This window comes from Tenrec ecaudatus, chromosome 12 (assembly GCF_050624435.1).
Source record: "Tenrec ecaudatus isolate mTenEca1 chromosome 12, mTenEca1.hap1, whole genome shotgun sequence".
Classification (NCBI taxonomy): domain Eukaryota; kingdom Metazoa; phylum Chordata; class Mammalia; order Afrosoricida; family Tenrecidae; genus Tenrec; species Tenrec ecaudatus.
This window is the reverse complement of record NC_134541.1, coordinates 24,300,394-24,326,868: the sequence shown is the minus strand read 5'-3', so window position 1 is coordinate 24,326,868 and position 26,475 is coordinate 24,300,394. Positions and strand designations below refer to the sequence as shown.

The 26,475-nt window shown below is 51.8% G+C and overlaps 1 protein-coding gene across 1 annotated transcript in view; it reads right to left on the bottom strand.

Annotated features, from left to right (window-relative positions):
• Positions 1 to 26,000, bottom strand: part of KIAA1755 (KIAA1755 ortholog) — a 59,011-nt gene extending 33,011 nt beyond the window's left edge. Inside the window, exons 1-5 of the mRNA XM_075528759.1 lie at positions 25,333 to 26,000; positions 12,577 to 12,774; positions 7,370 to 8,711; positions 6,696 to 6,893; positions 4,288 to 4,411 (exon numbers count right to left, since the gene is read on the bottom strand). Of these exons, the coding sequence (XP_075384874.1) occupies positions 4,288 to 4,411; positions 6,696 to 6,893; positions 7,370 to 8,711; positions 12,577 to 12,774; positions 25,333 to 25,335 (1,865 nt within the window). The 5' untranslated portion in view covers positions 25,336 to 26,000. The remainder of the gene's footprint in view (positions 1 to 4,287; positions 4,412 to 6,695; positions 6,894 to 7,369; positions 8,712 to 12,576; positions 12,775 to 25,332) is intronic.
• Between the last annotated feature and the right edge of the window lie 475 nt (positions 26,001 to 26,475).

Here is a 26,475-nt window from a genome sequence, read left to right as displayed (position 1 = left end):
ACAGAAGGATACTCTGCAGAAGGATTTTTGGCTCCCACTGTCCTCCTTCGCCGTCTACAAATTGGGCGTACACAATTTAAGCTCTGGTACCTTTTCCTTCATCATATTTGGATTTTGTTATTGTCACACAGACTGATGTGCTTCTTCCATGTGGACTTAGTTGATGCCTCACCTCACTGAGATAGCTGTTTGTTTGAAGACAAGTCTTTAAGACCCCAGACACTATTCCACGTGCTAGCCAGCCGGGCATCATCTACTTTCTTTCTCATGCTCTTCGGTAGCACCCTTAGTTTCAGTGATCGCTTCATAAAGGTGAGTATGGAGCAGGGCCATGTTCTAAGAACTACGGTAACTGTTCTTGGATTGGGTCTAGAATTAAGTGGGAGGCCAGAATCCATCTGCTTGTGCCTGGGTTATGGATGACTCTGGTTTACTTTGGTGGTAATTTTATGACAAAAACCAAAACCAATAACAACAACAAAAACAAACAACCCTCCCCCTTGCAAAAATAGAAAAACCACTGTCAAGCATTCCCCCTTGGGGGTAAGATGACTGCTTGCACGGATAACATCAAGAATTTAATTGGTTGGTTTAGATGTGCTCATGTGATATGGATCTAGCCAATGAGATGTGAAGGGAAGTCTGCTGGGAGACTTCCGGAAAAGACTTCCTTTCCTTTAAATCAGTGAGTCTTGACCCCTTTGGGGGTCGAATGACCTTTTCACAGGGGTCTCCCAATTCATAACAGTAGCACAATGACAGTTATGAAGTAGCAGTGGAAATAATGTTATGGTTTGGGGGGGTCACCACCACATGAGGAACGGTATGAAAGGGACACGGCATCAGGAAGGTCGAGAACCACTGGTCTAAAGAGTTCTTATCAAGATTGCAATGGGTGAGTTCCAACAGTCTGTCGGAGCTGTTGGATGTAAACCTGATGATCTGCTCTGTCAGCTTTCCCCCACATCACAGAAGAAGAAGAAACGCGCCCGCGGAGAGATGTGTGGCAGAGAAGTTGTGTGCTGCAGCACGGACCTGACTCACAGCACCCCCAGGACAGGCGTCCTACTCTGGGTCTTCCCAGGGACAGATACACATCTTCCTGGTGCTTTCAAATGGGAGACCTTCGGTGAGCAGCAGGGTGCTTTACTGCTGTACCACCGGGCAGGGGTCCAGGATGATATATTTCCTTCCAGCTAAGGCATTGTAAATTGGAATTTCTGCTTTGGAATTACATTGGAATTGGAATTTCTGTGACTCGCAGCCCAAACACCTGAGACCAGGCAGAACTTGCTGGGATTATTTTTAGCCACTGATCCAGTGACTGCAGCCTGCCAAAGGGCCACAAGTAACTGGTCATTCTGATGACCAGGTAGAAACTAGCCGCAGCCACTTTTAAGTCTTAAGCCACCCATTTCGCAGTTGGGACCGGAAGTGACCCAGCATGGGGGTGGAGCTGTGGTGATCTGAGCCAATGCCTTCATCTCTCCGAAACTGTAGAACTGGGATTATATGAGTACAGTCCTCTCTCAGTAGCTTTGGGTTCCACACCGCAGACCCAACTAACCACAGATAAAAACCATTGGCGGGGGCAGCAGTTAGTGCCCAAATCAAACCTTCAATGGCCAAGAAGGTGCTACTTCCATTGCAGGTACACTGTAAGGGTACTACAACTCATCCTGTAGTTGGGTTGGGAGCTGAACTGCTGACTGCAAGTTGCGGTTGGCAGTTCAAAACCACCAGCCTCTCTTTAAGAGAAAGATGAGGCTTTCTACTCCGTAAAGATTTACAACCTGAATGTGGGAGAAAGGGGGAATAGATTCCAAGGATCTACATATAACCTCCTCCCTGGGGGACAGACAGCGGAGACGTGAGTGAAGGGCAATGTCAGACGGTGAAAGATATGACAAATAATAATTTATAAATTATCAAGGGTTCATGGGGGAGGGGGGAGCAGGGGTGGAGGGGGAAAAAATGAGGAGCCTATACCAAGGGCTCAAGTAGAAAGCAAATGTTTTTGGAATGATAAGGGAAGCAAATGTACAAAAGTGCTTGACACAATGGATGGATGTATGGGTTGTGATAAGAGTTTATGAGCCCCAAATAAAATGATTAAAAATAAAAGGCAAAATAAAATATTAAAACAAGATTTACAACCTGAGAAGCCCACAGGAGCAGTACTACTCAGCTCTATGGGGGTGCTGGCAATTGGAATCCACTTGATGTCAGTGAGGTTATGGTTTGAGAGAGATGATTTAAAGTCTACAGGAGGATGTGCATGGATTTGGTGCAAACACGTCACCTTTTAACCAGAAACTTGAACACCCCGGATTTCGGTATCCAAGGGGGAGGGGGCCCCGGCATGACTGTACCAGCCTTGTAGGGCTGTGGTGAGCACTGACTGGATGCAGGTCTACGAAGACCCAGACCCAGCCAGTTGCCGTCAGCACCCATCCTGCAACCTAACGATGCCCTGTGCTGCAGAGCAGAACTTTGCTCCCGGGGCTCGGTGGCTGTGGTCTTTCTCTCAAGACAATTCTGGGTCAGTGTGAACCTTTCAGTTCGTGGCTGAGCACGTAACCAGGCATACCACTCAGGGATTCCTCATTTAAATAAGAGGGATGCTTCAGGATGACTGACCTAGAAGGGGACACTGAGGCACAGAGAGGTGAAGCGGCAACGAGGGGAGGCCTCTGGCTTGGTGCTCCACTCCCGCCTCTGGCTCTGCCTCGGCTGGAATACTGTTTTGTTTTTGAGCCACCCTCCATCCTGCCTGGACGGTAGGCTCCCATGTGCTGTCCCTCTGCGTTCCTGGCATCAATCAGCATGGAGCCGGGCCCAGAGCAGTGCCAAGCCAATGTTTGCTCAAAGCATGACCGCAGAAGCTCGCCCAGCACACGAGAGCCCCATGTGCACTGCACACCAGCATTCTGAGCATCACTGAATGTCACATATTCTTCTCATCACCCCCTTCTCCCCCCCCCCCAACACACACACCATTTGTTCCTCTGTGAAGCTATCCCTTTAGAAGGCAAGTGACTCTCCCAAGGTCTCACAGCAAGTTGGTGGGATTCTAGGGCTCTGTCCATCACTCCAAGCACTTCTTAGCTTAGAAAAGGTGGTTCTGTCCCTGCCACCTGCTACCCTCACCTTGCTCAGGAGGAAGAGAAAGCTCAGAGACCAGCAGGTGGCAGTGATGGCTCCCTTGGGTCAGTTGAAGGTGGGCTGCTCTCAGAAGCTTCCAGAGAGTTTTCACCATTCTTTCCTCCCCCAGCCCCAGCTACGTAACTTGTAGCTTGGATCAGAATCTCTAGCCAGCACCCCAAACAAATGTCCGCTGTGAGCCTGCCCTGGCTGGAGGCTGGGACCCAGACACAAGTCTGGCACATCTCCCTCAGCCAGACCAACACCAAATTTGGGTGGTGAGATTCTGGGTGATGGCAGAGGTGGAGGTGGAGGGTGTTAGCAATTAGTCTGAGTCTCCTTGCTCTCTCCCTCACCACTCATTCACCCTCCCATGCACTTATTCATGCGCATGTTCTTTCATTCATTCAACCCATATTCTAAATTCAGGCCCAAGTTTAGTGATCATCTCCACCGGCAAGCCTTCCTTGATTTCCTGCCCTTCTCACTCTGTGACAGTGGCTCTCAATGCCTGTCTCGGACCAGGAGGAGTACTTAGGAACTTATTCCCGGTCACCATTCATCGTTGAGTGACTCTGACACACAGTGACCCTCTAGGACAGTGGTTAAGCACTCCACTGCTACCCAGAAGGTTGGTGGTTTGAATCTGCCAGCTGCTCTGCAGGAGGAAGGCATGGCTGTCTGCTTCTGCAAAGAGGTGCAGCCTTGGGAACCCTGTGGGCAGTTCTGCCCTGTCCTTTAGGACTAGCATGAGTCAGACTCAGCTTGATGATAATGGAGTTTTCTTTCTTTTTTTTTGGTGTGTGTGTGTGTAATGGGTGTGTGTTGGACGGCTGACCACAAGGCCAGCAGTGGAAAGGGTACAGATGGGCGTCCTATTCCCATAAAAGAGTTACCATCTGGAAACCCACAGGGACAGTGCTACTCTGTGCCCCAGGGTTGCGGTGAGTTAGAATCGACTTAATGGAAATGAGCTTTGAGTCTGGCTAGTCACAATGAGTCATGAAAACTGTCTAGCCCTGGTTGTTTCTTGGGTCCTGTCCTGTCCTCCCTGCCTCCACTTGTTTGAGACTCCCAAGAGCAGGGACTGCATCTCTGCCCACGCCCACCCGGCCCCACTGTGTCCCCGGCCCAGCCCCTTACCTGGGGATGGTACACAGGTAGGAGAGCAGCTTGGTGACCTGGGAGACCGAGCACCATGGCGCCTCCCGGGTTCCCTCGTTGGCTGACAGTAGAAGCAGGGGCCGCCCTGCCCTGTCCCGACCACCTGGAGAGAGAGGATGACTGGCAGTGAGGATCCCGTTGGGAACTTCCTGGGAGACTGGCTCTGTGACCCTCGCCAGCCTGCGCCCTTTGCCTGGCACACCCTTTCTCCTCCTCCTGTGAACGCTGAGCTCTTGCTTAGCCTGAAGACCCAGCTCGGGTGCCCGTGGTGCACCTCCTTCAGAGGTAGCCCGCACTCCTCTGGACCCCATCAGTGCCAGGCACCTGGGGGTGGGGGAAACTCATGGAATAGTTTTAGGGGGTCACACAGACAAAAGGTTCAAGCCACCGACTTGCTGTGTGGCCTTGGGCAGCTTGGTGTGTCTCTGAGCCTCAGTTTCCTCATCTGTTAAAGGGGGTGGAGAAGAGTCCTGCACTTACTCGGTTATTTCAAGGATCAAGTGTGACTGTTCCCCAGGACCCCTTAAGACCCAGCACACACTCTGGTCATCCCGGCGCTCCTTGTCCCGTCCTGGCCCATGGCCACTAGCTCACTGCTCACAGTCCGGGGCTCGCCACAGCCTGTCCCCTATTCCCTCAGCTTCAGGGCTACATGCCCCACACCCCCCCCACCCCCGGGTCATGAGTCTGGGGCTCAACGAGGCAACACCACCGGTGGGCCCTGGTGGGGGCAGAAGCATCCACAGTGGGGAAGAGACCAAGGCCCATTCTGCCTCCCGGCTGGGCACAGCTCCCTCAGGGCTGTCCTGCCATGACCACCACCCACCTCACGGGGGCGCAACCCTCCACAGCGTGCAGGGCTCTTTACAGCCCAGGAAACCTTAGACAAACTTGACCGTTTTCCTAAGCACAACTTTGCACCAGGCTCAAACCACCCGGATATTTTTTCATATAGGTTTTAAAGTTTGAGATATTTCCCCCCAAAATATCTGTAAAGAGATGTGTGTGTATCCATCCACCAGCTGCTGTCAAGTCATCTGGCCCTGGCTGACAAGAGCATGGAGCACCATAGGATTTCCTGTGACTACTTTAAATCACCAGACCTTTCTTCCAAAGTGCCTCTAGGTGGACTTGAACCTCCGACCTCTGAATGAGTAGTCGAACCAACTCTGGGTACCTGCGTTAACCTCTGGGTGAGCAGTTGAATGTGTTGAACGCATGCGACTCATTCAGAGATTTGTACATAGGTCGGGACACCAAAAAGTTGGTGGGGAAGTGGGACTACATGCTAATGGAATGTTTTCATCAGGCTTTGAAGCCCCCTTGTGTTGTCTGTTCTCCGGAGGAGCGGCTGGTGGGTTCAAACTGCTGAGTACATAACCCACCCACACCGCCAGGGCTTCTGGGTATTCCTCATTAGAATAGAAAATGTATAGACACTTGGAAAACCTTTTTCAAAGATGTTATGGAGTGACCGGAAATTCAGAGGGCGATCTGAGACCCAGTTCATGCACCTCTGTGTTCGAGGCTTTCAGTGAAGCCCCCAGAAGCCCCCTCTGAAGACTCTGTGGAAAGCAGAGTCATGGTTCCCCCCCCCTGCCCCCCCCCACACACACTGCCCAACCTGCGGTCATGAGACCTTCCAGGGCCAAGGAGAATCTGCAGATGTGACTCAGGGGGGAGTCTCCTGGATCACCCAAGTGGGCTCATTCTGGTCACATGACTCCTTCACAAACCTCACACACCCCATTGCCCTCAAATGAAGTGGACCGTGGCTCACAAGGGACCCCCAGGACAGAGAACGTTTCCAGCTTTGGTCGGTTAGAGAAAGATGGACCGATGGAAGACAGGTCAGAGAGATGCAGAACTGAAGATGGAGAGAGGAACCACAAGCCAAGGACTTCCAGTGTCCACCAAACACTGGGAAAGGCAAGGAAACTGCAGGGCCAACCCTCAATTCCTGGCTGATGGGCCTGGGGTGCAGGAGGCCGGCCTCTGTGCCTCAGGGTGGAACCACCTCATGCTCCGACTGAGCAGATCCCTCCGGGCCCTGGCCAGCTGCCCTCGCTCAGCCTCTCTCCCTGGGTCCCTGCAGCAGGCTGTTGCTAGGGAACCCAAGCTAAGTCTACACCTTGGCAGCCTCACTGAACTCTGGATGGAGGCTGATCAGACTCTTAGAAATGACTTTCCTGTGATCCAGCTCTTAGGTCTGGCAGATGAGGTAACGGAAGCTGAGGGAGGCTTGGTCCAGGACCCGGTCTTCCACGGCGTTCTCTGTCAGCTCTGCACCCACCAGCACTCAAGGAGGCTCAGGGACACCCAACTCCCCCTACCCCCCAATTTCTCCCCACCCCTCCACTCGCCTTTCCCTCTTAGTCTCCCCAGACCTGGCAGGCATGCTATCCCGGAGTGGCAGATCTCCATACTCAGAGCCCCAATCCCGGTCTCGGGCTCTGTGGCAGCCTCGTCCAGGGTGGGGCCTTTTTCTGACGGGCCGGTGGAGGCTTCTGGGAAGGCAGCCTCTGCTCCAGTCAATGGGCCTGAGTCAGCGGCTGGGCCAGCTGCTCTGGCCTGAGCTGTTCCAGCTGGGAAAAGCAACACAGAGAAGGGTGTCAGCTGCAGATGGATTTTCCAAGGGACACGTGTTTTCTCTTTTATATTCTGACTAATAATAATAGTTTACAACTATTGATCTCCTACTGTGGGCCAGGCACGGCCATACGCTCCTTTCTTCTGGGGCCTCTGTGAACTGTCCAACAGCTCTGGACAGTGGGTGGATGAATGGATCCCTGTTTCACAGATAGAGAAAGCTAGGCTCAGAGAAGTTAGCTACCAGCCCGAGGCCATGAGACCATGCATGCCACAGCTGGGCCGTGGCCTCAGGACATCTGGGTAAAATCAGAGAGCCTCAAACAATTCCAGACCCGTGAGATTTCAGTCCCCATTGTAAGCCACCCTGTGCACTAACCCCGTGAACTGGGGTGGCCTGGGAGAGTATCTGTCCTCTACCATAGACCAACCTTGTAAGCAGCTCATAGCCAGTACAATTTCCTTGGCTTACCTTTCTCCATGGACTTGGCCTGGCTGGATTTGGGGGAGTACAGTGAGCAGAGGACTTTCCAGGGCCGGTTGTGGTGATGCGAGGCTTTCTCAGGGGACACAGGAGACAGCCCCTGCCCTTTCAGGAAGGAGACCTCGAGTCCAGGCACAGGGGACCCAGAAGAGGAGGTGCTTTGGTTAGGGTTGGTCATAGGCTTGGGCAGTCTCCCACTTCCCAGCACAGTCCTTTCTGCCATTTTTGTTTCCAGGGCTATAGTAGACTCTGGGGATGGGCAGGGAGAGGAAGCTTGTTGGGGTCCCGGCCTGAGCTGGGGCACATTCTCTGGGTTTCCAGGAGATCCCTGGCTCTTGGAGGCAGCTGACTGGGCTGAGATACCTGCCCTGAGGCCAGAGGTACAGACGAATGGGGTCTCTGGGACCATGAGGTAGGGTTCTTGAGGTGGGCCTTCCGAGTTGTGAATGGGTACTTCCCGGCTGACCTTCCTCCGCTGGCTCAACGGGCAGGGTTCCTCCTCTGAGCTCGCTGACTTGACACAAGCCCATTTTCCTAAGGAAGATCCCCCAATGGTCTGCGAGGGAGGCAGCATCCTGTGGGAGGGAGGGCCTTCTTTGGTTTGGGATAGCTCTTCGAGTGCCCCAGAGGACCCCCCAGTGGATGTGCTCATCTCTCCATCAAGAGACCTTCCAACGCTCTCTTTGGAAAAGTCCAGGAGACCCACGTAGTCTCCCTCCAAGTGCTGGTTGACCGCACCATCCGCCCCGAAGGTCGCTTCTTCATGCCTGGCTTGCTCCACCTTGATGAGTCCTGGATACTTGTTCCTGTGAGTCCTGCCCCTACCCTTGACCAGACTCTGGACAAGAAACTCCTGGCTGCCTGGGGACCTGGCCTGGGGTAGCCCTAGGGGGCTGCTCAAGTCAAGTGCCTCTAATTGAAGAGACTCCCGAACAGGGACAAGGACATGCTCTGCTTGGGGCCTGTCATCCACGAACTCTGGCCTGGTGATCTTGGTCCACGGCATGAGAGAGATCCCCTTCTCTGAAGCTACCAGGCAGCTGTGCAGGGGACGCCCCTCAAAGTCACTATTGAGGGTCCCCAGCCATTCTTGGGTGAAAAGTGTCTGGTAGGACGCCTCATCAACGGGCTTCCTGTCCACTGTGCGAAGGTCCGAGGACAGGTACTTGATCACGATGCAGACGGACTGCTCCTCCCGGGGTTCCACCTGGAGGTAGAAGTCACCCTGGCGCAACAAGAGGGGGTTGAGGGGGGCCAAGTGGACCACCACCTCATTCCGCAGACAGAGGGGCCAGCCCTCGTGTAGGAAGACGCAGTGCGAGTAGGGGGCCTGCAGAGAGAAGAGACTGACATCAGAGAAGCTGGCCCTGAAAGACCCCAACCTGGGGCCTGCTTCTTCATCTCCCCAAATGGATTCTAGAATAAGACAGGAACCAGGGTGAGAGGGAAGAGAGTCACTTTTAAGGACGCTCCTATTCTCAGGGTTGTACAAGCACAGGCTTTGCACTTGCGCATCTCTGAGAGGGAAGCCCTCCTTAAATTGTGCATTTTTTGGGTGCCTCTCTGGTCTCACCCCAGTGCTGCCCATGAGGGTTGGCAAGTTTTTTAGTTAGCAGGTGCCTTTCCCATGATGTGCGAGCTCCCTGGCTCAGTTCACCTCCCTTCCCTCCACATCGACCCTGCAGGTCTCCCAACCCAGCTCAAACCCCAGCTCTCCCCCACTTTAGAGGCGGCGAGACGTGGATTCAAAGGTCCGAGGCACTAATTCGTGCAAACAATTCACTACCTGGAACTTCAATAGGGAACAGTTAGGCAGAATCATGCCTATTGCTGAGTTGAAATGAGAATTAAATGAGACGATATACATGCAAAATACCCTGTGCGATGCTTGGCTTATCAGGAAATATTCCATAAGTACCGATCCCTCATCCTTTGACAACATCTACTGTTTGTATCAATTAGGATATTGAACAAAATGCAATGGCTTTTACTGTTTTTATCCTATTCTCTAATTTTTAAGGAGGGAGGTTACCATAAAAAAAAAAGTAGGAACAATACGGAAATCTAACCCCACAACTAACTTTCTAGGTGATCTTGAAAATGATCTCACTATTCTGAATCTGAATATCTATCTGTCTACCATTTATCTACCTACCTACCTATGTACTTACCTACCTACCTATGTACTTACCTACCTACCTATGTACTTACCTACCTACCTATGTACTTACCTACCTACCTATGTACTTACCTACCTACCTATGTACTTACCTACCTACCTACCTATCTATTTATGGGTACCATCATGGCTGAACTTAAAAAAATAAACACACAGGAGGCACTTCCAGCAATTCTTTCCATAGGGGGACCCAGCAAGTCATCTTGGAACCCACTTTGACCAGCACGATCCTTAGTTCCGCCTTTCTCCAGGGCTAGGTGAGAACAGGTTTCCACAGTGACACCGCACGGTAGCAACCTCTCCAATGGAGTGGCAACACGTCACACTCTCTACCTGGGCTTTGAAAGAAAGAGTCTGTCTTTTGTAAATTGGGGAAGCCTCAAACCATCTGATATAATTTGGATGTGTGGGAGGTCTTTAGAGGGTGACAGAGGACACCCTGCTAACTAAGCAGCTGCTTCCTGGAATTATTAATTGGAGAAATAATAGAGATGACCAGATTGTACCCCGAGGTGATAAGTGAGATCATATCAATTACATGGCAAACTTCACTGTTCAGTGAACCTGCCTATCTCTAAACCCTAACGGGTCAGCTAGTTGCTTCATCCCTTCGTTTAAACCTGTGTGTTTCGCAAGCTGCTCCCCGCATCCCCTCGCTGGGTGTGACATTCTGCAGACACCAGGGCAGTGGAGAGGTGGCAGCTACGGTCATCTGACTCAACTGTGCGGGCAGCTCATGCAGGAGCACTCTCGCTTGACAGGCCAGGAAATGGAGGCTCAGAGAGGTGAAATCACGGGCAACAGCCACACAACCAGAGGAGGCCTGGTGGCACAGTGGCGACGCACTGGTCAGTAGTTCGAAACCACTCACTGCTCTGTGGGAGAAAGAAGGAGCTTTTCGCTCTTGTAAAGAGTTACCGTCTTGGGAACTCCCCGGACCAGTTCTACCCTGGCCTGCAGGGTCTCTGAGTCAGGGTCAACTTGATGGCAGGAAGTTTCGTTTGTTTGAGCCACATGGCCCCCAAAATGGCAAAAGCGGGGATGAGCCCAGGCCTTCATACGTGGAGTCTAAATGTTTGCACAAGGCTTCCTTTAGAGTGGTGGTGAGAAAGGTAGACTGAGGCTGACAGGACTGTAATTCAGAGGGAGACATGAGGCAGTGGGATACTAGTCCACAATTACTGCCACTGATTGAGTCCCAGACTCTGCGCTGAGTCGTAGTCCCTCCTTGTCACTCACCAACGTGGTTAATTTCCAACGACTAAGGCGTTAGGTGACAATCATATTAGGCAAAAAATGGGGAATGACCAGATGACAGAACAGAAGATGACTACATCATTGCATCACTGCCAAATCGCATCATTGCATCACTGCCACACCGCTGAGAATCATGGTCTAGCCCAGTCGACTCATCACCTTAACCATCACAGCCAGAGTGACGCTTGTGTCAAACTCCTACATTTGGCTCTGCCGTTGACATACACAGTAGTGGAGATTTTTAAAGCTCATCAGAGACGCGACATGTCCCATAGCGGGATAGTCAATAAGTGAGGAGTGTCCCATAGCGGGACAGTCAATAAGTCAATACGTATCACTGCTGTCGGGTCAATGCTATGATAGCAGAATTTCCATTTTACACGTAAGGAAGCGGAGGCGCAGGGAGGTGATACGGCATCCCCAAATTCACAGTGGCGGAGCCTGGATCTGACGCTAGGCAACACTGTTCCTCCCTGAGCCGCTGCTTGCTGGCGACACTAGCTCGCCGGTGTCTGCAATGAGAACACGAAGAAGCGGAAGGGAACCCTTTCGCTGGTAGAAATGAAGAAAGAGAGAGTGCCGTGGTTTCAGCCACCAAATAAAGGAAGTGGGGGGTTATGTAATGAACCAGGGAGAAGACACAGGGTGGGGGAGGGGTGCATGAAGTCATTTCCGCGTGGAAATATGGAAGTTGCTGTGAATGCTTCCACGAGAAGCTCTCTTCTTTCGCATGAACCATTACTGGGCTGTGAGCTGCTTCTATGGGCCAGGCACTGTACTAAGCACATTAAGTGGACTGCAGGCTTCCTTCTGGTTCCAAGTGTCTCCAGTTTGAACTCAGACACTTGACCTTCCAGCTCCCGCATTCACTCTCCTCCAGTGATCCTGACACGCAGGGTCCCCCCACTTACCTCCTGTCCTGATGTGCCCTGCTCTTGAAAGGCAGCTCGCAACTCAAGGAAGACTAGTAGGTCCTCAGAACCTCTTTGTAGGTCCACCCTCCGAGCATAGGGGTGAACGCATGCCTCAAGTCTGGCCAAGACTCGTGCTTCATTCTGGTAGCCAATCAGGAGCCTTCCCTGAGATTGTTTTTTTCTATCTGTAGCGGATGGGAAAGAGCTCCTTTTTGACCTTCAGGGACAATCCAGAGATCATTTCAGAGTACTTTTACCTGGGTTCTAGCCTTGTGATAACAGGTAGCCTTTGAGAGTGCTGTTGAAAGCGGGGAGAAACACCCAAGAGGCAGAAAGAGTCTTCAACAGATTTGGTCCTTGGATCAACTGGTACCCGAGACCTAATCTAGCTTGTCCTGGTCTGAGTACGAATTCTGTCATTTGCAATCAAGTCCTGCTTAAATGATGTCTCACTTCCCTTTGCCTCAGGGAGAGGCTTTCTCAAGAGCCTGGTTGGAAGCAGAAGAGAGGAGAAAGTACAGGGGCTCCAGAGAATCTCTGGAATCTTCTCCGTTGTTTCCAGCAGAGCTGCTGCAAGGCAGGGATGCCGGCCTTGCTCCTGGCGTGGCTCAGTACATACCTGGCTGATTCTCACACGCCAGAGAGGAAAGGCTCAGGCGACCCTCCTGTTCGATATGGGGAGCTGAAGTCAACCTCTGAGTAAGCAAAGGATACTAGGAAAAACCATCTCCCCAGTTTTCCCCCTGAGGCGACACACACACCAACCTGTTCCTTCTCTGCTCTCCTTCAGCCCCGTGGCCCCCTGGGAAAGCCGATCCCCAGACCCTGCACCCTCCACGACTTACACAGGCTGCTTCACGCACTTGTTCACACAGGCGCTTGGCAGGGATCAGGAAATCCAGGAGGAAGTTCAGTCCATCACCCTGGAAGTCTGACTCCAGGAGACGGAACACCTGACCCAGGACAGTGGGTGCTGTGGCCTCAAACGGAGGATAGAGGCCTGCCAGGGCATGTTGAATGGCTGTGTCCAGGGATGGAGGGTCCTGTGGGGGACAGGAGGGGAGGATGGAAAGTAATAGTAACAGTTACAGGGTAGTGAAGAGGCAAGGCCCTGCTCATTCTGACCTCCATTCCCTTCTCTCCACCTTGCTCACTCCCCACCAGCCCCACTGGCCTTCTTTAGTGTTCCCTGAGCACACTAGGTACACCCCCACCACAGGGCCTTTGCACTGGCTGGCCTTGCTTCTTAGAAGACGCTTCCTCAAGACATTCTTATTCCCTGATACCCTTCCGGTCTTTGCTCCAATATCACCTGCTGGTCCAAGAAAGGAGGGGGAACTGTAGAGCGGCCTTCAATCAGGGTCAGGGGACGTCAGCACCCCACACCTCACCACCAGTGAGGCTCAGCCTGGGTTAGCCAATCCTCACCAACATGCAGCTGTGTGGATGAACCTGAGTGATGGATTATTTTATACTGGTGCTTTTTGGGGTGGTTTGTCACATAGCACTAACTAAATGCACCCGGTCTGGGGCTCCAGACTCATTCATCCAGCTGTCTTCTGGATGCTTCTCCTTCCACGTTCCTCAGGTACAGACCACTGACATATCAAATCCAACTTAGCACCTGCCCAGACCTGCCCCACTCACCCTGCCTCAGGGATGGCCCACTGGCATAAGTGTATTTTTAGTCGCGTGTCTATAGGGCCACAGAGTTAAGACAGCGGATGCAGCCCACCTGGGTTGCGAGTGTGGCTCGGCCACTTATTGGCTGTGTGATCTGACAAGTCACTTCACCTTCTGCGGCTCGGCATCCTCATCCGTAAAACCAGACCTGCCTTAAAGGGCTGAGTCACACTGACTGAGAGTGCACGCAAGGAGCTGCCTAGGGCCTAGCAGGTGCTCATGAGCAACAGCCCTGATGTTGTGTGATGGTTATTGTATTATTGTTCTTATCAGATCACATTCTAAATGGAATGATCAATATCAATGGGCACAAACAGAATGAAACTGCAAGAGCAAACCAATGATACATCGGTGGCATTTACATTCTTTTATTTATAAAAATATAATAATGATTTTGACTCGTGTGACAGAGTAGGGCTTTCTTGACTGCAATCATCACGAAAGTAGATCTTTCTCCTGGGAACCTTCCGGGTGGGATCAAACTGCCAATCCTTCAGGTAGCAGCCAGGCACTTAACTATTGCACCATCGCAGCTTCTTGAAAGAATACAGTGAATCTATATTATTATTATAGTCACATTACATGTGTTATATGACTATATACACTGAATCTATATTATTATAGTCATATTACACATATGATATGACCGATACATGCACATGACTAGCATAGCATGTAAAATCTAACATGACCATTGCATATGTATTACATACGATTGGAATATTTATTTTAAGACTTATATCAAATAACCCAAGAAACTGGACACGAAGAAAAGTGCAGCATCGGGATCGGAGGGAGGCTTATCAACAACCTGCGACACGCAGATGACACAACCTGGCTTGCTAAAAGGGAGGGGGACTTGAAGCACTTGCTTCTGAAGATCAAAGATCGCAGCCTTCAGTCTGGATGACAACTCAGTGTGAAGAAGACCAGAGCCAGTAGGGCAACACCAGAAGAAAAGACTGAGGTTGTCCAGGGTTTCTTCGTGCTGGCAGTATGACCAGTGTCCATGGACACAGCAGTCCAGGAATCAAACGGCATACGGCATTGGGAAAATCTGTTGCAAAGCACCTCTCTGTATTGTTCAAAAGCCAGATGCCATTTGGAGACTCAGGGGTGCCTGACCCAAGTCCTGGCGTTTTCAATGACCTCCTCTACATGTGAAAGCTGGACAACGAATGGGGAAGACAGAAGAATCGGTGCCTTTGAGTGACCAGGTTGGCGAGGATGTTTGGCTGCATCGTGGACTGCCCGAAGAACCAACAGATCTCTCTTGGAAGTACAGGCAGTATGCTTGGAGGATGGCCAGGTTTTGACTCATGTGCTCTGGAGAGGTTATTTGGAAGGACTAGTCCCTGGACAAGGACATCATGCTTGGTCCAGTAGAGGGTCGATAAAACAGAGGAGGACCTCCCAGGAGATGGACCGACACCGTGGCTGCAGCAGTGGGCGCAAACATAGCGATGATTCCCAGCGGGGCACGGCACCGGGCAGTGTTTCCTTCTGTTGTGTGAAGGGTTGCTATGGGTTGGAACAATGCGATGGCACCCATAGCAATAACATTTCTATTAAAAGCACCTGTCTTCTAAAGAAAAGTAAACAGTGACCGCAAAAAATGCAGTCATTGCATTCTAGGAACGGTGCATCTTCTCTTTCTCTCCTCCAAGGTGAGTCGCCAACCATTAGACAGGTGTGAGAGACAGCCTGTCACCAGGTGGAGTCTTTGCCCTTGGCTCACCAGAGGATCAGAGACATCAGGGGACTTAGCGACTCTCTTGCCGTGTGGTCCAGTATGATATTATTCTCGGCTGTGGTACAATTTTGGTCCCAAGTCCAACTTTGATCCACATTCCAACTTCTGGGAAATGAATGAGTCAAACTTCATTTTTTGTGGCATGCCTGTTTTCCCGCTTCTCAATGGGGGTTCTAGTACCAATCCTACCTGGCTGGAAGGATTGCTGTGGAGAGAGATGGGAAAACTAGCAGGTGCTGCCACTCTTGTTCTGTTATCAATTGTTGTTGGTCAGAGTTTATCTGTCAAGCAAAGCGCCAGTCCTATCCTCTGTGTGAAGGCATCTTCCCTCTCTTGGTCTCCACTAATGTCCTCCAACCTTGACCTTTTGCCCATCCAGATTTGGGCGACAAATCCAGCAAAGATTTGGGACTCATCCTAAATCCACTACTGCCATCCCACTAATTGTAGTGTCCAGGCACCTACTGGACAATGGCCCTCTGCTCAGACACTACAACCTTCCTGGGGCTTGGTAGAAACAGCCCGTTTTACAGGCAAAGAAACCGAGGCTAATCTTGCCCGAGATCACAGAGAGAAGGAGAAAGACCAAGTCAGGATCCACCCCAGGTCTGGATCAGCCAGTCCACCCTCCTGTATCGCTGCAGTCTCATCTGCTTTGGGGCCATCAGTAGCCACCAGCCCCTGAAGTGGCCTGCCCAGCTGCCTGTCCCTCACTCTTTCTAGCAAGGCCCAGAGAAGTTGTTTACCTCTGCCAGAGCTCACAGACCAGAAAGCCTCAGGCATTCGCAAGTTGGCTCAGCGTAACCATTTAAAGGGCAGCCAGCAAAATGGGAGGATGTGCCAAGAGAACAGGGCTCCCATCTCTCAGCCAGAACACTACCTGTCACAGCCCCAAGTCCCCAGGGCTCTGAAGCTATCCAAGTATTCGGGAAGCACAAGGTGAAGGGAGCCCAGGCAACTGGAGGAAGGAATGCTGCCCACTCTCCATCCCAAACCAGCCAGGCCGCCCAGCCTGGGAGCACAGGAACCCAGTGAGCATCGGCCAGACGTGGGCCTCCTGAAAACGATTTCCGTGAAACTTAATAGATGTGTTTCCATGCCTGCTCCGTGAGAGAAGGCCCTGCTGGGCCTTTAACTGTTCCTTCGGGGGTGGGGGGTCTGAGGCTGAAGGGGAAGGGGGTGAGACAAGCCAGAGCCAGCCCCCTTGGCCCCTCCCCCTGCAGTCCAGAGCCAGATCAGAGAAGGAGCTCACCCAGGGGATGGACAGAGCCCGGCTCATCATCCCTGGGGGGTGGGGTGAGACTCTAGCAAGAAAAGGAGGAGGTGCAGGGGCCTGTATCCTAGTTCAAGGTCTTTGCAAGGAGCCTTTATGATCGTGAACATTTTAGGTATTATTAGAGACCTCGAGTGGCGCACTGGTTAAGCACTCAGCTACCAACTAAAAGGTTGCAGGGTGTGGGGGTGCATTAAACCCACCCAGAGGTCCCTTGGAGGACCAGCCTCTCCACCTGCTGTTGGGGCAATTCTCCTCGGGCATGCGTGGACTTGCCGTGAGCTGGACTGGACAGATGCCCCAGCGGGCTTTGCTTTCTTAGGTCCTAGTTCCCTGAAGCAACATCACCAAGCATTAAGTGTGCTCCGCTGCATGTCACCACCACCCGGATCCAGATGCTAAAGATTTCTCACCAAGTTCTCTTGGCCCCATCAAAGCCCTCACCCTGAGAGGTGGCGGGGGCCGGGGGCGGGGGGGGGAGGTGGTGGTCAGGGGAAAGAGGTGCTGGGGAAATACTCTGCTGACTTGTAATTTTTTTTAAATGAAAAATTCCCAAGCAGTATAATCATCGGTGCTAAACCATGCGTCAGTCTAGGCCAAAGCCAGGCAACAATGTAGTGAGGTGTGAGCCGCTGTCAGCCCTGGGGCTCTTAGGGGCAGGGGAGTTGTTAAACACTGTTCTCATTTTCCTTGGAGTGGGCCTGACTTTCCTAACGTTCCCCAAGAAGCTTGGGTCACTGTTTTATAATTGGTGGGATAAACGTGTGATGGCGTGTGTTTTGAAGGCTCATTTCCCCCCTTTAAATGGTTTTTCCAGATGTTGCTCGTTGGGCCTGCTGAGATGTGGCTGAACTTTTCTTAAAGGCCCAGATTCACCCATGCGCTCCACCAGGGACCCACTCTATAATCACCCAGCCCCGGTGGCCATCTCCTTGCTGGGGAAGAGGGAGACTGAAAAGAGTCAGTGTGGGTGGGTATGCTAGGGCTGCCTTGAACACATGCTCTCTGAGGCAGAGATGCTTAGAGAGTGGGAGGCTTTGCCCCAGACACTCAGTTTCCCCATCTGTTAAATGGGGCACTGTGCTTGCCTTCCCTCCAAGGGCCCTCCTACCCAGGCATGCTAGAATCCTAAGCACAATCAAGGGCAGGAGGGTTTGGAGCCGGAATGCAATTTCTAAATGATGTCAGCCTATCTTCTGTCGAAAAGGAAGTTAAAAAAAGATCTGTCTTGCCCACCGTCCTTGTCTATGGCCAGGGCAAGTCTAAACCGATAGCCAAAGAGACAAATGTCTAAGGGGCCTGACGGTGCTGTGGAAGACGGATGGGGAACCAATTGGGAAAATGACCCCTCTGACATGTTTTTTCAAGTGGATCCCAAGAGTCAACCTAGTGCCAGGGAAGCAGGAGAGACCAGTGGGGCCTGAGCATCAGCTCCAGACAAGTGCTGCCTTAGCCCCGCATTGACTGACTTCCTGAATTTTAGCAAAATCTCTCGGCTTTCCAAAGGTGGGCTAAACCAAGCCAGTGTGAGAGCCAAATGCAGCCCCATAGGGGTCAGACTGTGACCTCCAGGCCCAACTACGGGGGACATGTCTCTTGACAACCTCTAGACTGGAGATTCTAAAAGTAGCCATTGTTCTGGCCAACAGGAAGTTCTTACTCATGTCCACCTAGAATTTCTCCTGCTTTAATTCCTCTTTGTTTTTTCGTGGGTGGAGAGGTATGTGGAGAACACACACACACACACACACACACACACACATCCCACTGTCATCAAATTGATTCCAACGCGTAGCAACCTTGTAGAACTACCCCCAAAAGGCTTTCAAAGCTGTCAGTTGACTCATCTTCCTTCCAGGGGACCGTTGGTAAGTTGGAGCCAATGGCCTCTGGTTAGTAACCGAGTACTTTAACCAATGTGCCACCAAGGCTTCCTTTAGAAACCTGGAAGGCCTGGGGAGTCATGTGCAGGGAAAAGAGAGGGGGAGGGGGGGACTAAGGGAAAAGAGAGGGGGAGGGGGGCTAAGGGAAAAGAGAGGGGGAGGGGGGGCTAAGGGAAAAGAGAGGGGGAGGGGGGGCTAAGGGAAAAGAGAGGGGGAGGGGGAGGGTTAAGGGAAAAGAGAGGGGGAGGGGGGGCTAAGGGAAAAGAGAGGGGGGGGCTAAGGGAAAAGAGAGGGGGAGGGGGGGCTAAGGGAAAAGAGAGGGGGAGGGTTAAGGGAAAAGAGAGGGGGAGGGGGGCTAAGGGAAAAGAGAGGGGGAGGGGGGGCTAAGGGAAAAGAGAAGACCCACATTGCAGGCCTGCTCTGTCTGTGTCAGTTGAGTGATCTTGAGCAAATCACTCAAGCTCTCTGCGCCGTACTTTTGGCTTTGTTCAAATGAGGGTATTGGAGGTCTCTGGCATGTGCTCCTGTCTCGGCCTCTTCCCTTTGCCTACGCACAGGGCCTCGCCGTTTCCCAGCCAACCATCTAAGGATAACAACAACTGCAACTAGAGCATCTTACTGAGCATCCTTCTGTGACAGCCCTAGGCTAAGCCCTTTCCAAGCATGGTTTTCGTTCCTCAACAATTCTATGCTATTGTAATTCCCATTTTACAGGTTAAGGAACTGAGTCCAAGGCTCTACCACTAACTAGTAAATGGAAAAGAGGGGTATGGGCCTGCAGACCACCAATGCCCCCGTCTCCTCCCTGGGCTCCCTGCCATCTCCCTCTGGCCACCACAGTGACCTCCTACCAAATCCCCAAACTAAACTCACTGCCATAGAGTTGATTCCGACTCAGAGTGACCATATGGGGCAGGCTAGAACTGCCCCTGTGGGTTTTGGAGGCATTATGGGAGTAGAAAGTCTCATCTTTCTTCCTTAGAGCATCTGGTGGTTTTGAATTGCTGACCCTGAGGTTAGCAGCAGCCCAGGACATGACCACTATACCATCAGGGTTCCTCTACCACATAGCTCTAAGCATGACCCTCTTCTGCTCAACAGCCTCTGGTGGCCTCCCATTGCATTGGCAACTTTTTGGCCTGAAAATCAGAGCCCGTCAGTCTGGTCCCAGCTCACCTTTCCTCCTCATAATGCAGGCAACATCTAGCCCAGGCTCTCCCAACCACCCGTGGGTCACTCTCCTGGTGCGTGCTCACCTAGCCTCATTTATTACTTTCTTTATCTTTACTACTGTTCACTTAATGTTTGTCTTGCTGTCAGTTCACTTTTAACTTGGGTACACTTATTCCTATCTATTAGGATCCATATGTCCATGGAGTCCTGGTGGCATAGTGGGCTGTGTGTTGGGTTGAGAGCCACAAGGTCAAGAGTTTGACACCACCAGCCACTCCTCAGGAGAAAGATGAGGCTTTCTGCTTCCATAAAGATTTGCAGTTTCCCTAACCCACAAGGGCAGTTATGCTCTGTCCTGTGTGATGTGGCATGTCAGAGGAACAGCCAAGGGAATCAGGAAGGCTCTCCTGAGGAGGTGATGTTCAGATAAAATTGTCTCCATGACAACGAGTGAGCGTTGTACATCATATCCTTACTGATTAAGATGAAAAACTGTTTAAAAAATGTGCACACCTAAAGATTTCTCTCCTAGCACCCCAGGAAGGTGCCCCTCTTAGGGAAGAGCTGCCCATTTACTCCTTGTTCACACCTTGCCCTTCCCCTGGCTAGGGGAGCTCCTCCCACACCCCAGAGCTCTGCTTTTCTGCCCTTGGGCTGTAGATGACACTCCAGCTTCCAGGCAAAGAGAGAGCCTCCATGGCCCATGCCCCAGCCTGCAGTGCTAGAGAATGGGCCAGGTCTTAGTCACCTCCCCCCACCCACATCCTCACACTGGGCCTGCACACAGTAGGTACTTTAGGAATGCTGGCTAAATTGGATTGGACTCAGCCCGTTTTTCTCAAAGTGTGGGGTGGACCCATGCTTGGTTTGGGGAGGACATGGGCTCAGTGGGAATCGAGTCCTCCTGAGACAAGGAGGAGAAAGCCACAGCTGGATGCTGGCGTCTCTCCAAAGCCTGCGAGTTGGGACTCTTTTTATCCCAGAGAAAAGGGATAAAAAGGGCTGGACTCCCTCACTGCCCACCTTCCTTGGCCAGGCTTCCTAACGCGCGGTGGCCATGCCCATTTCTGACTTTCTCCTGGTCGGGCTACAAAATTTCCTACCAAAATGTAGTTTTAAGTTTACGAATGTTGATTTAAAGGCAAATATTAAGCCAAAGTAATTATTTCCTTATGATACATTATCCAGCCAGTGGCCATGTCAGAAGTTGCATGATGACACTAAAATTGGGGAAAGGTAGCACTTGATGAACCCCAATCCTCTTTGTGGACACATTCTCTGACCCAGGGCTTCTCCAGAATACTGGACAGTCGTTAGTCAAATGACCCCAAAGATAGATACAAAATGACAAATGTGACAGGTGTCGTGAAAGAGAGAGATGTGGCATATTGGAGGAAGGCCCAGGGAAAATCGGGGAAAGCTTTCCTGAGGAGGCGACATCCAGGTAAGGATTTGCCCGATGAATAAGAATTCATGAGACGGGGGCTGGCCCCAATCCCAACTACTACATGGACACCTGCCCCTCCCTCCAGAAGAATTTATTTCAAAGGACGGCACTGAATCTACAGCTCCGGTAAAGGGACGTATCTGATGGGAGCACACGGGAGCAGACAAAGAGGGAGGAGGAGAGAGTGGAGCACATCCTGGCCCACCAGGCTGTGAGGACAATGTTTCAGATTAGAGCAGCCAGTCCACAGAGAGGACCACATGGCTGGCCCCTCTATGAGACACGACGTCCCTCACTGACCCGCAGCCCTACAGGGGACAACACAGGAGACACAGTGTGGGAATTGTGCCCCATCTGATCCCACCACACCAAGGCAAAACACTAAGGGGTGCAACAGAACAGCAAGGGAATGGAGTGGCAAGGTACCCAGGGAATGCTGAAGGTGGACTTTGGGGCCAGGGTGTGGTGCCCCAACAGACTGGACTGGAAAACACTCCTAAAGGCCAACAAACAGTCCTTGAACTAACTACAAGCTTTTCTTTCTTGTGTTTTTTTTTGTCATTGGTTTGTTGTTTTGTTGTCTATTGTTGTTTAGTTTTGCTCTGTCTTGTGTTTGTGCATGTTATTATCTCTGCAGGTCTATCTAAATAAGATAGGCTTCATGAACAATTGGAGGAGCAATCAATGGGACCGACAGTTCTGGGGGGACATGGGAGAGGGGGAAGTGGGTTGAAAGGTAGTGGTGTTAACAAATCCAGGGACAAGGACAAAACAAGTGATTCAAATCGGTAGTGAGGAGGGTGTAGGAGGCCTGGTAAGGTGTGATGAAGGGTAATGTAACCAAGAGGAATAACTGAAACCCAAATGAAGACTGAACATGATAGTGGGACAAGAGGAAAGTCAAAGGAAATAGAGGAAAGAGCTAGGAGGCAAAGGGCATTTACAGAGGTCTAAATAAATGCATGTACTTATGCAAACATATTTATATATGAGGATGGGGAAATAGATCTATGTACATATATTTATAGGTTTAGTAATAAGGTAGCAGAAGGATATTAGGCATCCACTCAAGTACACCCTCATTGTGGCATTCTATCAAGCTCACCTTCCCAACACAATCACTGAAGACAAAGCAGGTGAATAAGCAAATGTGGCGAAGAAAGCTGATGGTGCCTGGCTATCAAAAGATATAGCATCTGGGGTCTTAAAGGCTTGAAGGTAAACAAGTGGCTATCTAGCCCAGAACCAACAAAGCCCACATGGAAGCAGCACACTAGCCTGTGTGATCATGAGGTGCTGAAGGGATCAGTTATCAGGTATCAAAGAACAAAAAATCATATCATTGTGTGCTCACCTCCCTGATAAGATCGTTGAAGAGAAGTGGGTGCATAAGCAAATGTGGTGAAGAAAGCTGATGGTACCCAGCTATCAAAAGATATAGTGTCTGGGGTCTTAAATCCTTGAAGGTAAACAAGTGGCCATCTAGCTCAGAAGCAACAAAACCTACATGGAAGAAGCACACCAGCCTGTGCGATCACGAGGTGTCGAAGGTATCAGGTATCAGGCATCATCAGAACAAAAAAATCATATCATAGTGAATGAGGTGGGGAGTGCAGAGTGAAGACCCAAAGTCCATTTGTAGTCCACTGGACATCCCCTTAAAGAAGGGTTTGGGGGAGGAGACAAGCCAGTCAGGGTGCGATGTAGCAACGATGAAACATACAACTTTTCTCTAGTTCCTAAATGCTTCCTCCTCCCCTGCTGTCATGATCCTAATTCTACCTTGCAAATCTGAAGACCAGAGGATGTACACTGTTACAGCTAGAAACTGGAAACACAGGTCCCTTCAGGACCAGTGATGTGAGTGGCGATACTGGGAGGGTGGAACGAGGGTGGGTTGGAAAGGGGGAACCGATTACAAGGATCTACATGTGATCCCCTCCCTGGGGGACGGACAACATAAAAGTGGGTGAAGGGAGACGTCACACAGGGCAAGATATGACAAAGTAATAACATAAATTATCAAGGGTTCAGGAGGGAGGGGGGACCAGGGAGGGAGGGGAAAATGATGAGCTGATGCCAGGGGCTTATCTTTGGAGAGCAAATATCTTGAGACTGATGAGGGCAATGAATGTACAAATGTGCTTTACACAATTGATGTATGTATGGATTGTGATAAGAGTTGTATGAGCCCCTAATAAAATGATTAAAAAATAAAAAAAATTCATGAGAGGAAGGTGGGTGCTCTGCCTGGCTGGAACAGCATGTGCATAGGTCCTGTGGCAGGAGGGTGGTGGGAGCACAGAGGTGAGGCCAGAGAGGTGGGTGAGGGACAACCTGTAGTATTAAAGACCTCGATGAGAGGAAGATCTATTTGTCGGTTCTACTAGGGAAGGAGTTGCCTCCCCACCCACCACCCACACCCCGCTTCTTGTAAGAAGACCAGCCTAGGGCCCAGCCTTTGATGTGAGAGCAGCCCAGTGGACGATGATAAAATTAGGGCAAAAACCCAGATGCGACAAGCACCACTCAGTTCAGCTGTGGCTCTGGGGTGGCAGCTGAGTGCCGGCTTGGGCATCAGGCTGTCTAACTCCCACTTCCTAATAGGGTGACGCAGGAAAGCAGGCACACTCTGAGATCCTCAGATCCCTGCCTGCTGGGTAGAGACACCAGCAGTTTCTTCTTGAGCAGACCCATCCCACCCTTCTCGTATGTAAGTCACCCAGTATCGGGCCTGCCAGTGGAAAGGACCAATGACCATCAACCGCCCCACCTCCAAAGAAGACAACCAATCCACTGTCACAGTTGATTTCAGACACCTGACGACCCTATATAGCAGCGATTCTCAACCTGTGTGTGGAGACCCCTTTGGGGGTCAAACGACCCTTTCACAGGGGCCGCCTAAGACCTTCGGAAAACATATTTCTGATGGTCTTAGGGAACCGAGACACCGCTCCTCTATCCGTCTCCAGGCGTGTTCGTCCACATGGAGATACGCCCACATACGAATACCCGGCATGAAGACTGTTACCCATGCTACACCATGCTTCAAGAAAAATTTTCATTTATTTGTCATTAGAAATAAAAATTTCACTGTATATAATTGCATATTATTTTGTGATGAATCACTATGTTTTAATTATGTTCAATTGGTAACAATGAAAATACATCCTGCCTATCAGATATTTACATGACAACGATTCATAACAGTAGCACAATGACAGCTATGAAGTAGCAACCACAATAACTGCATGGTTGGGGGTCACCACCACATGAGGGACTGTATGAAAGGGTCGCCGCATGAGGAAGGTCTATAGTGCTTCTGAGACTATCACTCTTTGTCACAGAGAACCAGCTCATCTTTCCCTACAGAGCGGCTGGCGGGTTTGAACCGCCAACTCGGCAGTTTGCAGCAATCACAGGATGACTATTTCCGAACAGGTCCAAGAGAACCAGTGGTGTGTGCCTGCCATGCTGCTGGTGTGTGGATTCAGGTGCCTGGCTTTGGAAGTGTCTGTGACATGTTTGCAGGTGTATGGCCCTGTTTCCGGCGAGAAAACAGGTGGACCAGGCACATGTGAGAGAGGTCGTGCGCTTAGCCTGGTGAGCCCGCGGGAGCGTTTGGGTGCTCTGCAGCTGTGTGGGTTGTGTGGGTGCTCTGCAGGTGTGTGGGTAGAAACATACTTCTACGGAGGACACCTCTTTGTGAGGAGTGTGTGCGAGGAGGAAAATCCATCAGAAACTCAAGGCAGTGGAGTACAGTCAAAGAGTTAAAGCCCTGGCCGGTCTTCAGAGATCTTTCCCAAATCCCCACCGCGCCTGAGGCTCTTGGGCTTGTCTGGAGTTGGACTGGGGTTGCCTGAAAACAGGCTTTTCTTTTATTCTCTGTTTCAGATACTAGTGTGTGGACACACGCACGCGCACAAGCACACACACATCTCCCAGAGCACCTTCTCAAGGTGCCAGTCCGGAGGGCTGGGGTGTGGGGGTACTGACCTTCTGCCCGACTCCCTAGTCAGCTTCCTGCTCGCCCCCCTTGGGAGTAGCCTATACAGAGAGAATGTGCTGGGAGTTTAAAACAGCAAAGCCGTTCCAAGTTTGACTCAAGCTCCAAGCAGGAGGGCTCAAGGGCTGACCTGGGCGCTGGGTTGGGCCACATCAGTGTGAAGATGGAGAGCCGCGGAGATGGGGGACATGGCCTGGGGAACTGCCAGAGGAGGGGCTCCCTGTCCCAACACCCCCTGTTGGAGTGTGGGGCAGTTAAGCACACGGATCCCAGGGCGTCATGTCAGCGTAAAAAGTGAAGGTTCACGCCAGGCACCCTCAACACCTCCCGGGGTGTTCTCACAGGGGGCAGACCTAGGTGGTCCAGGCCAGGGCAGGCGTTACCATGGTGACGGACAGGCTCCCAGTCGCGGCGGCGGCAGCTCCTCTCCTGGGCCGTCAGCTGGTCTGTCCCGTGCAGCCCCGGGTCTCCACTTAGGACTGGAGCGAGCTGGGCAGGGGCGCGCCCCCGGGCCTCATCCCGGAGGGGAGAGGGACAGAGGGAGGGTCCAGGAAAGACAGGCGGAAACAGAGACTGGAGATGCGAGAGAGGAGCGGGAGAGGCGGGCAGCGCGGCTGGCCGGGCCAGGTCAGAGCGCCGCTCCCTGCGTGGGTCCGCGCGGCGGGACAGCGGCCCCTTTGTGCCGGCGCCCCCAGCCCCGCCCGCCGCGGCGGGTGATGAGGACCAGGCGCCCCTCCCACCCTGGGCCGCGCCGGCTGCCAAGAGGCACTCAGCCGAGCCGCCCGCCGGGTGGTTCCAGCCGCTCCTCCCTCTTCCCACGGGCGGCGGACACCCCAGTCTGCGGGCCGGCACACCGAGGCCCGCAGAACGGCGGCAGCGCTTGGCCTCTGGCTTCGGCGAGATCCGACCGACTTCCAGGGCCAGAGCCGAGTTCCAATCTCTTCCTTGTTCATTTCCCAGTTGAGAGGAATCACGGATTCCTTCGGGTTTTGCTTCTCATTCTCTCCTGTGACTCAGACGGAGGTTTCCGGAGTGGGTCGTCTGGTTTACAACCAACAGTGCACACGAGTCTGCTGCAAGCCCCTGGATGCGCCCTCACGCTGCCCCTTCCCTCCTGCCTCTCCACTCCTCCTGCTTCTGCCATTGGCTAAACGCTGCCCGCTTGACCTTAAAGTGGCTGGTTATGGGGTGCATGGGGGTTGAGCTCACGTCCAGACCAGTCTTGGGGATTCCATTAGTCTCTTGAATGATTTGGGGTTCCCCCCACATTTTCCTCCCACTCTAACTAGAACCTTCTAATAAACCCTACCCAGAGCAATTGCTACTGGTAGGCGGAACCATCTAGTTCTGTTGGTCTCGGGCTGGTGGAGACTGATATTTGCATGGCCCATTAGTCCATGAAACTCATTGTTTCCACGGGTCTTTCGATGTCCACCCCTCTTCTGTACTCTGGATGGGGAGAGACAAGTTTCCCTGTGTGTGAAATGACAAGGGTGAAGCAGAATCTAGAAGGCTGTCTTTTTGAA